The sequence below is a fragment of the Pygoscelis adeliae genome, unplaced genomic scaffold (assembly GCF_000699105.1).
Source record: "Pygoscelis adeliae isolate BGI_AS28 unplaced genomic scaffold, ASM69910v1 Scaffold155, whole genome shotgun sequence".
NCBI classification, from domain to species: domain Eukaryota; kingdom Metazoa; phylum Chordata; class Aves; order Sphenisciformes; family Spheniscidae; genus Pygoscelis; species Pygoscelis adeliae.
In genome coordinates this window covers 407811-420066 of record NW_008824932.1, presented here as the reverse complement: position 1 = coordinate 420066, position 12256 = coordinate 407811, and the positions used below count along the sequence as shown (strand labels likewise).

The following is a 12256-nucleotide window of genomic DNA, read 5'->3' as shown; positions in this document are numbered from 1 at the left end:
CTTACCTTGACTTTAGCAAGGCTTTTGAGTCTGACTCCCATAGTATTCTTGCCTCTTGAGTTAGGAAGTTACAGTCTGGGTGGGTGGACTACTACATACTCTGCCTGGAGGTTCATGACAAGTGGATTATCACTGGAGTCTGTATGGGAATTTTTATATTCTTAGCCTTGTCAGCATCCTACGGTGCAAGACTTTTATTATTTAAGTATGTATGTAAGAAAAAGTACCTCCATCTGTTCTATGCTTACCACCTGCTAATCTCAGTTACTGAATGTTTTCAGTTGTATTTTTGAATCATGATAACTAGTGGATAGTCATTCAAGAGTAAGACACGATTCTATAGTAAGATGAGGTTAACAGGAGAGGTGGTATATTTAGAACCACTACTATATTGGGAAAAAAATATGTTGCAGCTTCCTTAAAATTTCACTTTTCAATGCTATTTCAATGAAGTAGTTCTAACTCAGCCATTGTAAAGTCAGCGGAGAAAAAGCATAATATTCTAGTGCATTTGTACTAAAGTACTAAAGAGGTTTTTATGTTATTGAACTCACCCAGATTTCATGCTAAAGCTTCCATTTCTGCTTCCTTTGGGCAGGTTTTGTGAGGTTGTAAGCTTACAGTAGAAATGAAAACTCATAATTTAAGTATTCTGTTAGGGCAGAAATACTCCATTTGAGAAGAATCTTCTCATTTGCTCTGCTGCTCCTGCAAAGCCACTTTTCTAAAAATGAAGTAATAAACCTTTCCAAGATACCATGAAAACAGGAGTGTCTAGCATTTGGAAAACTTGTTCAGAATGATGAGGAGGGTTGTGGGATTTCCATTTATTTACTAGTTCATTAGTCAAGTCTCTAGGGCAATGTCTCCTCCCGTGTAAGCCAGTCACTTTTTCATCAGTTGTGTAAGTAGCAACGAACTCAACTATTTTTTGTAGTAGCCACTTTTTCTTCCTGCTGTGAGCAGTCCTCTTATCACTGTTTATACCCAAAGACTTGCGGTCATTGTGAACATCTTCAGCCTACATTCTGAAGGCCCACTTTGCATTCTTTTCTTGCTAAAACACTATTTGGATGTCATAAAACATTTTTCAGACCAGAAATACCTTTGTATCTTGCAAAGTCTCTTGCAAAGTAGCTTTCTTACCTTCATATACTTGCTAAGATAAGCATGACTTCATTGTGGGAATACTAGAGTATTTCAAAGAGAAACAGTATCAGCATTGTTCAATGTTATCGTACAACCCTCTAGTACATGGGGAACTTTTCCAGCCAAATCTATGTACCAGTTTTAGCTAATGTAATTCTCAAATTCTAATTTCTTTTTAGAAAAATAGTTCTAAAGAAGATACTGTGTGTCACATTATTATAAACCATTTGGAGGCCATAAATTCAGTTTTTTATGCCTGTGAAAGAGCTATAATCCTTTGTGTTTAAGTGTTGTTTATACGGCTAGAAGTACTTATTTAAGTATTACTTGAAATACTTAATTTAGACTCTTTGAGCTCATTTCAAATTTTTTGTGGTTCAGGCATAATAGTGTGAGCTTCATAAGGCAGTTAACATGAGCATGCACAGATAAGTAAAATCATAAACTTGTTGCTCATGCTACTTATTGAAAGATTCTTTTGAGTGAAGTATGGGATAAAGTAGGAATGTGAATAATAAATTGTTTCTGGAAGTGTATGTTTGCGATGCAGTAGCTGAGTGTCCGTTAAGTTGAACACTGATTTGAGGAAACTTTAGATAATTTATGTCATTATAAATAGACTGTGAGGAGACTAATCGAGCATTTAGGGGCAAGGACAACCTCTGGCAGCTGTGGAATCCCAGATGAGGCATTCTTTGGTTGCTGCCTTCCCAGAAGCTTAGTTTGTGGTTCCAGCCTGGGCCACACACCGTGCCTAGCAAACAGGAATAGTGATTGGGAGTCATCAAATATGCTTTTCCTGACTAAGGCATTTTTTTTAAACTCAACAAAGGAAAATCAAAAAGTGTCTTTGATGGCCAAGATTTTTCTTAAAACTCTCAGAAGAAAAGAAGTAGAAAGGGGAAATTCCTAGTGAGAATTGAAGTTCTATAATTGGCCTCTTCCATTTATTTACTTAACTGGGAACATCTTCCTTCCATTCATCCTCTTGTAGTTATGATTATAAAATAAAATTCTGGGATTGAGGCAGGGTTACAATTCTGTGTCTATCAAAGAGAGATTAACCAGGCAGTTGCCAAGGGAAGGTTCCGAAATGGCCTTAATTGAAAACAGAATTGGACAAAGCAGCACTTGGAACGCCTGGAGCATGAGGATGCAGCTAAGAGGATAAGGCTTTGTGATCTCCACGTTTACAGTCTACATGCCTCTCAAGAAGAGGCAACTCCAAAATCTATGAATTAACAGTAGTGCTAATGAGTTCTGTTGCCCTGTTCATGAGTCCAGACTTGTTGGCTTGCTTCTTTTTGCTTGGGTAAGAGGCATGGCGTCAGGCGAAAAAGCAGTGTCAAATAGATCTGCTTTCCTGAAAAATACAACTTCATACGTCCATACCAATGAGTGGAGGCTTTTCTTCTTGCCCTGTATCATCCTTTGAGGCTTTAGTTTCCCTGAAGCTGCTGCTTCCCTTTTTCCTTTTGTGGATGCATAATGGATTTTGTGCTTTTCAACTTTTTTCCACTGCAGAAAGTCTGGTAACTCCATTCAAGTAAAAGCAGGGCTTCTCACTTGTTTCACTAGTGTAAGAGCAGAAGCATTTGCTGTTTGCCCCTCTCTTTCAACCAATAATCTCTCGCCACAAGCAAATCGTACAGCTTCTATGAAGCATGGATCAAAAGGCAACCAATATGCTGCCGTCGAGGAGTTTGGGATAGGATCAGTTTCCTTATAATTGCACTGCAATCTGCAGTCAGTTATTTAGTAGCAATTTAAAATGAAATCTTAGCCCAGTCCACGTCTAAAGCAAGCACGATATTCCCAGTGGGATTTCTCAGCTCTGGAGAGGAACACCAAATATATATTGGTTTTGAGAACTCCAAAGCTGAAGAAGGAGAAAGGTAGGTTGGTTGGTTGTTGGTTTGTTTTTTAACTGTCGACTAATTTGTCTCCTGGGTAAACTGGTCTCTTTCACACATAGTGTGTTCTGTTGTCGAGGTTCCTGTGTGTGCATTCTGACTAAATACCAGAACAAGACCAGGGTTTGTATCAGAAAAGGAAGTACCTGTACGCTGCAGGATGCAACAGTGTGCTCCGGTAGGCCCTTCATCCTGGGCTATCACTGGATGGACTGTGGAGTGCACAACCAAATAAAACTTCAGAGGTAAATTGCATCTGCTTCTCAGTACAGACCCAACCGTTAGACAGCAAAGACCATCACCCCAGACGAGCACTGCTCTGTCATTTAGAGAAGTCTGGCTCAGAGTTAGTTTGCCTTAGACATCAGTCAGTTGAGTACCAGAGAGAAATTAGAAAACCGAAAAAGCATATTCTTTAATCCCCATACTTTAAAAAAAAAAAAAAAGCTACTTATTCATTTCTAAGACAAACTATTACCTGAAAATTGAGCAGGAAATAGTTGGCCTAAGACATTAGTAAGCATATGCAGCTAAACTTCCTCAGTTCCCTCTGTAGTTTATCTCTAGTTGTTTCTTGTTCTTTAAATATGGGCAATTACAGAACAAACTTAGTCAGTTAAATGGTATTTATATTGAGGTTGCATCTGCAGAGTGACAAAATGAAACTTTCAGAGGTTCAAACCCCCTGAAAAGTTACAACTATTCAAGTTACTTTGCTTTAAAAAATTCTGTGTCTGAAGTCATGTATGGGCATACTCATAGTAGATGACATAACTTTCTATTATTTCTATGAGGAATGTTTAAATATTACAGATACATGTCACAGCAGAGGAGCATAACATGTCTTCCCAAGCATGCTGTGGGGTCTGCAGTGTTGCATCACTTAGGAGAGTAATCCTTGCATCAAAAAGTATTTCCACTGCTTTACCTATAGTACAGCATTGAAGTTGTGTTAAAGGAGAAATTAGTAAAGTAACAGTGCAACAGAAAATCCTAAGTTTCAGGAGTTCGGTCTATGTTGAGTGACCTTTGCTGTGGTAAATTGTCATAAAAGTATTTAGTGCTTAGTTACTTTTTGGACAGGTAGAGGGAGTTCTCCAAACTGCTTTTTCATTTCACTGCCTATTTATAGTGAGTTTCATTTTCACCTCCCTTAATGTGTGCAAAGTCTGATGTTAAGTGGCTGTGTATGAATGAAATCAGAGTTCACAAACATACTGAAAAATTTATTTGTTACAAGTCTAAAGAATATAATTATTTTTAAACCATTGGACCTGAAGCTACAGAGAATGTGTTGATAAATTACCAGAACTCGGTGTTGTATTTGGAAAGATACTGCTTTGGAGAACTAAACTCTTGAAATAAAGAACAGTATTAAATGGAGTGAAGAAGGAAACTTTCTGTCCTGCCCAGGATTGCTGTATTCATCTGTCTGTGGTCTTTACTGGCATTAAAAAGCAGGGAGCATATCCTGCTGACAGATGTTGAAGTCAGAAAGACCAGGATGAGATGGAAAGGGCCCAGAGGATTTGTCCCTAACTTGACTCCTGTCAAACTGTCTTTCTGACAAGGATGTTTTTTCCTCCAGTTGTAAGCACACAGTCCTCAAGGGGCTGAAGGCTTTCATCATTGCTTGCTTTTGAAGGGGAAGTTGTTGGACATGTGCCCAGTTAAGCTGCAAGTAGGGTGGGTTGAAATGCCATGGAAGAAGGCCAGCGTGCACTTTAACCTGGCAATATTTGGCTTACATTTGTCGTGTCGTGATAAGGATGGGCAGTGCTTCCTTGTATCATGAATGCTGGTGTTCGGTAATTACAGATACCCTTCTGTTCATTGCGAGAACCCCCTGGTCTAGAGAGTTGGGGTTTTTAATTGGGAAATAGAGTAGAAACGGGAAGAAGGTTCCAAATCTGCACTTCTTTTTTTGTTTCGAAGTTGGGTGTTCTCTAAATACCCTGTTGAATCTGGTTTTCAGTTCGCTTTGTTGCCAGTAGAGAAGAATCCCTAACTATATAGTTATTAGTACTTGCGCCGCTTCAGTTCAGTTGTCTAATAGCTGTTATGCCAAAAAGTTTTGGCATATTTTTCTTCTATGGCTTGGGATAATAGGCTGTGTCAGTTAAGAGATGTGGTTCTGCTTTGTAGCAATCAAACTTAATATCTGTTTTATACATAAATACCAATGACAACTCCACTAGCAGTTCTTTTTCCTTCGCTCGCTCTCTATACATACACGCACACACACGAATTTTAGTATGTCCTGCAATTTTTATACAGCTTTGTAAGGTAGTGAGCGCTAGCTTATAGCTTGTGTACTGCAGTTAGATTTGCATGGGCATCCATTCTTTTATACATGGATCCACGACCAGAACTGAGATCATATGCTTGACCTGAGATGCCTGGCGTGAGAGTAGACACCTCGATTTGTGATGCACTGCCTTTGAAGAGTTTGCTTTAAGTTCCCATTGCCTGTATTGAGCTCCCATCTAAGTTGCCATTCCATTTAGCATTTTAAGCATCTGGAGTGAGGAAACGTTTTGGAAAAACACACTTCCCTATTTAGACACGTATCTCCGTGATTCATATCTTTATCTGTGTCTTATTTTAATGCAATGATATTGTTGTAGATATTTTTACTAGGCATAGTATATGAACACACAGGAATATTCTTACATATCAGGCAGGTTAAAAGATGTATTCCTGTTTTTCATTAGGTTTCTATGCTTAAAATTAGTAAGAATTGGAAAATATTATTTTACGTTTATCTTTAAAAGGATTTCTAGCTTTTTAAGTTGAAATAGAATGGGGAAAAAGGATAAGATCCTCTTTTCCATCTACACAAATAATTTAGTCTAGAATGAACGCAAGTGTAACTTACTGTCTAGTCAGTAAGTTAACAAATGAAAATAAAGGGCTCCCTCTATGGTTTCGCCTATAAAATTACAAGTAATTGTGTTCCCTAGTAAAAGGGGAAAATTAGGGTTGCTTACAATTTTTTTTTTTTTACGTATATGTACGTAATAGGAAAAAATCAATGTTTTAAATGTATTGCTGGTATTTTAACTTTGCAAGCAACATCTGTATGTTAACCTTTGAGAGTTTAATGTTCAAGTTAGCGTGAGTATTCAGCCCTCAAAATATTGATACACTAAAGAAACTTTCTTACTATTTTTGTTTTTAACGTGAATCTGTGTTTTGTTTCAGGATATTGCCGTACGGCTGTTTAGCAACTGGCGATCACTCTGGCCTTATTGAGGCTGTTTCTAGTTCAGAAACCATTGCTGACATTCAGTTAAATAGTAGCAATGTTGCTGCTGCTGCTGCCTTCAACAAAGATGCTCTCTTAAACTGGCTGAAGGAATACAATTTAGGGTAATTTCTACAGTTACTTTCTCATCTATAGTGAGGGCTACAAAACTCCTGTAAGTTTCTATTTCAATATTGAGGAATCTGTGGCTGCTCTGGCAGGTTTGTTACTACTTATTTTTCTAGTATGTAAAATTCTGACTCAGATTCACGGTGCCCTTGGAATCCAAACAATGATCCCGCTGAAATTCTGGCATTTGCAGCATTTTGACTGCATGTTGTTGAGTAAGTTATACTAGATTTGACAAAACAAACCCAAGAAAACTATATGGGTCTCAAGTCTTGATGTTGTTGCGTTTCATAATATTTGCATTTCTCCTATTCTCCGTAGCTACATTTTGCAGTATTTTCTCTCAAATAAGTCTAGTTTTACATCATCCTAATGGGCTTCTGGTTTAAACAAGCAAAAATCCTCTTTGAGGTCAACGCATGACATGAATTACCAGTAGTGTGCACTAATGTTATTTGTCTCTGTGTTTTTAGAGATGACTTGGATCGAGCCATTGAAGAATTTACTCTGTCTTGTGCTGGCTACTGTGTAGCTACTTACGTATTGGGGATTGGTGACAGACACAGTGACAACATCATGGTCAGAAAAAACGGTCAGGTAAAAATCTCATGTAGGCAGAATAACTACGGTACCTCTGTTGTGCAAGAATTATCGTGAGAACTTCTAATTTATTTAGTGTATCAGTAAAATTAAATCCCTGCATTGTTAGAACTGATGTCGGCTTACTGAGAATTGAAGAGATCTTCAAAGAAAGGAAATGCAAGACTAGTGGAGGGACTGACTAATGCCTGTTTAGTAAGTAATTCTATATCAAGTGAGGCTGTTCTATAGAACTTTTTCAGAACATCCAGAAGGCCTGTTAACGGTTCAGATTCATTGAATAAAAGTAGTCATAGAGTATCTTGCAAAAGACCATCCTTAAATATACACGAATTGCATTTTTGAGCAGTGTAGTCTTCCTGAAGTTAGTGTTTACAGCCCACCTCTGCAGAAATTTTCCATATGGAACTCAGTACCAGCATAATGCTGTGACTATAAGTCTCCAAACCTAGAACCTAGGTAAAACCTTAGAAATTTATTTTTCTGTTTAATTATTACTTTCTACTGTAACTTGTCTGATTTTATTTAAATTATTCTGCCTATAAAACTAGCCAGGGTTATAAAAGTGAGAGTTTTATAGACATTTGCAGTATTCTTTTAAGTTTTTACCTACTAGGAGAAAGCTGAAATGCCCTTATCTTTGATTCTAAAATGGGAGAACTGTCACGGGTTCCTTGAGATGAATGTAAGTTCTACTAGCTTTGCTCCTGATTTTATGTAGGAAGCCCTTGGATACGATGATGTTGAGCCTCACAGGCTCATCATTGGGCTCATTTTTCTATCTGATCTTACCAACAAGATGTCTCTTGGCAGACACAAAAGATAATATCAATCTTTTGCACACTGATTTGTAGCAGTGGTCGCTCGTAAAAGCATGGATGTTATCGCTGACTTCAAATACATCTTGAAACGTCTTAAAACTAAATACTCCCAAAGGGTTGAAACCATGGGCTATGGAGAGTAGCATTATGAGTTAACTGTTCTTGATACCAGCATCCAGTAGAGATATTAGAAAAGTGAAATATTTCGCCAGATAAATTAATTTTCACGTCTGTTTTTTTAGCTCTTTCATATAGATTTTGGGCATATTCTTGGAAACTTCAAGTCCAAGTTTGGAATTAAAAGGGAACGGGTACCTTTCATACTCACCTATGATTTCATTCATGTTATTCAACAAGGAAAAACCGGGAACACTGAAAAATTTGGTCGGTGAGTATTATTTTGATCTCTTCCTTTTGTAACTGAGATGATCTCTGGTGGTAATTTCCAGCACACCAGGAACTTTCCTGGGTTTGGTTTGCTCATTTGTACTTGTGTGGACATGTGCCAACATGCATTTACAATACTATCTACTTCTCTACCTGAGCTAACAAATTACTTCATACATCAGAAACTGCAGCTCTGCGGTGGAAAGATAACAGTTCCTTTTTATCTCCTCCAGCAGGAGATGGCAGATTCTCCTGGGCTCACCTTTTTTTACCTTCAGCAGCACTGGGCACTGGGAGGGATTCCACAGACTATTGTTCAAGCGAGATGAAGCACTGGACTTAAAAGCAGGCTCCCTTTTGCCCTTTCTGTCCATCAATGCACATTCAGTGTGCTAATCAATCCTGGCCTTGGATGCTTAGGCATATACAGTCGTGCTCATAATCCAACACTTTTGCATGCCCCTTCCCATCTTGGGTTAGAGGGCTACAATGGAACAAAAAAGCATGTGACAAAGGAGAACTACCCTGTGTGATCCCACTTGTTGAGGCAGATTTTTCTTCTTCCCCTTCTGTATCATTCTTACCAATTGACACGAGGGTCATGCTGGATGTTTCGCTCTCAGTTTGCTGTCAGTTTTCACAGGAAGAATTTATTGACAGAGATGTGAAATTAAGTACTTGGGTATGGCACGAGAAATCTTATGGCTACTTCTGGTAGAAGAAGCTGTACATATTTGTAATGGTGTGATGTAATGAATGTAAAACAACTGCCAGTGACCCATGTCTGCCCTGGAGAGTGAGCAAATCAACCTGTAGCTCCATTTTTAAAACCATGAAGTAAAGGCTATTAGGTGACTGTGCTATTGCAAGAGCTGTGGAATATGGAGCACTTTAAATGGCAGTAGGATTCCACTTTCACTTGAAAAATGCCTCAAGAGAGAATTTATTCTTTGAAGTGTAACTTTTGGTCTTAGTCTGAAGGGGTCTTCCCGCTTCCTGTGGAAATTCACAGATTAGACACTGGGCAGTGGCACACTTGGGGATGTTGAGCAAGTTCTCAGCTGTCTGCATGATGGGTCTTTATGCCAGATCTGGCAGTTGGTTCAGTTTTGACCATGTTTGCAGGAAGGAATTACCTTACCGAGACAGGCTGGATTGGTAGGGACTGCTACAGAGCGTTTGTTTTTCCACTGTAGGTCCGCTATATAGGGTCATTAGGGCATTTCACCTAACAAATTCTCAGGGAGATGGGACACTGGCATTAGCTTTTGGCATTTTTTGCTCTTCCTGAAGAACAGCACTTTCTTTAAAGCTTTTCGTCTTTTGTACCAATGTTTTAAGGGCTAGTAGGAGAGGCATGGGATATTTTTGTGGGAATGCATTGGAGGTCCTGTAGACATCTCTGTTGTCCTTTCTGTTACTGTGTTCCTACGATAACGTGTGTTAGGCCAGATAACAATTTTTGGAAATCGTTACATATCTTTGCCAACTGTGTAAGTTCTCACGTGTTGTCTTCATTGCATGTGTTTTGTGGTTGAACATGAAGGTTCCGCCAGTATTGTGAAGAAGCATACTTGATTCTGCGAAAACACGGAAACCTATTTATTACACTCTTTGCACTGATGTTAACTGCAGGGCTTCCAGAGCTAACCTCTGTCAAGGACATCCAGTATCTCAAGGTAAAGTAAGATTTACAGCTCAGCAGGACTTAGTGTTTCTCCAGTACGTGAATTTTGATTCCAAGATGAATACATTTTAATTTAAGTTTTCCACTTCTCTCAGAATTTCCATATAGTTCTCAAAGCTTGCTTTTTCAGCTATATAGAACGAGGTCTGTAGTCAGTCCTAGCGGTCAAAGGAAACTATGAATATATGTTCCTCCCAACCATTCTATGAGTTCAGCACCCCTGCATCTTGTATATAGTCATTTCAGGGGTGTTTTATGTCTTGGCTCATGCACAAGCATAGACCTGTAAAGGTGAAAATTATTTGCTTAATTCTCCTTTAGTTTTATCTTTAAACCCAGAAAATACCACTGATGCATTGCTCAATGAATAATAGGTGAAAAAGTGTCAAAACAGAAAAAAACAGAATGTGTTTTGTATTAAAAAGTGAAGGAGGCCTTAATTGTGGTTTTTAAAATTCCTATCAGTGCTTGTTTTCCTGTCATCTTAGGACTCTCTCGCCTTGGGGAAGAGTGAGGAAGAAGCACTAAAACAATTTAAGCAAAAGTTTGATGAAGCACTCCGGGAAAGTTGGACTACTAAAGTGAACTGGATGGCTCACACTGTTCGAAAAGATTACAGATCCTAGAAGATTTTTGCATTTGCACTAAGCTGAATGTTACCTTGATAAGTGTTTTTAAAGGGGACCAACAAAACTTATTTAAAATAAGAAAGAAAACAAAACAACAACAAAAAGGAATGGGCTGAAATAATTCCTGAGTCTTTTGCACTCTGCTTCTGAATGCTTTATTCCAAGACTGTCTCTACAAATAGTGAACATCCTGGATAATCAGTTCCTGCTGACTTTGCACGCTGAGAGCTACTAGGCATTTTAAAAAATTCTTTGGTACTTTATGGAGGTGTAAATACTTGTTTTTATACGTTAGGGTAATGTACTCTAACATACTCAGGAGGTTTGAAGACCTCTGACAGAACTGTTCTTTGTTTAAAGTTGGGACTTGAAGAGTAAATTTTTTTTTATATCCTAATCCAGCTAAAAATGACCATATTGTGTATATTTTTCATATGAACTCTGCCCTACTGGCACAGATGCATTAATTCTACTGTAAATAGCAACCACAGTATCATTGTACTACAGGGAGCTGCTTAATGTCTTACACTGCTGCCGAAAGAAGAGTAGGTATTTGTAAGATGGGGGGCGGGGGAGAGACCTTTGAAAATGGTGCAGCATCCAGATGTTCAGGGTTGCACGGTTTTGTTCCCCTGATATAACACACACAGAAGCCCTTCAGTAAGAGGAAAGTTAGGCCAATTGCAAACATGTCTGAGAATCCCTCATTGGTAATCGTCTCCCACTCGGCCTCTGGGCTTTGTTTTCAACTCCTTAAGAGGCACATTTGTTTCAGGTTCAGCAAGAAGCTCCTTACAGCCTTACATTGAAATTCATATCTCAAATTAGTTGTGCCATGCAAATGTACTGACTTATGTATGGAAAATTTTCATTAAATATACTACACAGTGATTTTTAGAGCGTACATACCAAAAAACCCAAAAGTTTGGAAAAACAAGTGTTTATGGGAAAAGATCATTCCATAAAACACCAATGAGAAGTCATTAATATTTTCTTTCTGTATTTATTAAAAGCTTGCAGTAATGTTGCTTTACCAAGATATATATGTTGAAGATGGTTGCTGAAGAAACTGGATTTGTTTTAATTTATTTAGTGAGGTACCAGGCTTTTAGGTGCTTAAATGGAGAGCAAATTTGTTACGTGCAATAGGGAACTGCTGGTTAAAAGATGTAACATACTGTTTCTGAACATCAGCAAGATAGACTTTAACTACTGCTTGTTCTCCGAGGAACACTGGTAGCTCTCAATTCTTGTTGACATTTGAAAGAGAATTAAACATATATATTTACTTTTTGACTAAACAGTTGTTTTGCATAGAAATGTTGTTTTCTGTAGGAATTTAATTAAAGGTGGTTTTACTTTGTTGAGAGTGATTGATTATTTTTTGTTGTTGTTTTGGGGTTTTGTTGTTTGTTTTAAAGATCAAGAACCTATCTGGAGCCAGGATAGCGTTTTATGTAGTGGTTTGATTCTCTTGTCCTCACCCTTGGGGCTAATCCATCTGAAAAGACCTCTGCTTCTAGAATACTGTAAAAGTAACAAGTGGTTTGTGGTTTGGTTGTTTTTTTGTATTTTTTTATAATATAGTGGCATTTAAAGTATGCCATGTTTCCCTTTTTAATTCTTTTTAATTTTTTTTTATTTTTAAAGCAAATGGGAGGAAGGGTAGAAAGAAACTACTTTGCAGGTGACAA

General features: G+C 38.1%; 1 protein-coding gene across 1 annotated transcript in view; it reads left to right on the top strand.

Moving 5' to 3' along the window:
• PIK3CB (phosphatidylinositol-4,5-bisphosphate 3-kinase, catalytic subunit beta) overlaps window positions 1-11929 on the top strand; it is a 63011-nt gene extending 51082 nt beyond the window's left edge. Inside the window, exons 19-23 of the mRNA XM_009325037.1 lie at window positions 6267-6434; window positions 6912-7035; window positions 8102-8247; window positions 9793-9925; window positions 10422-11929. Coding sequence (XP_009323312.1) covers window positions 6267-6434; window positions 6912-7035; window positions 8102-8247; window positions 9793-9925; window positions 10422-10559 — 709 coding nt within the window. The 3' untranslated portion in view covers window positions 10560-11929. The remainder of the gene's footprint in view (window positions 1-6266; window positions 6435-6911; window positions 7036-8101; window positions 8248-9792; window positions 9926-10421) is intronic.
• Window positions 11930-12256: the final 327 nt, after the last annotated feature.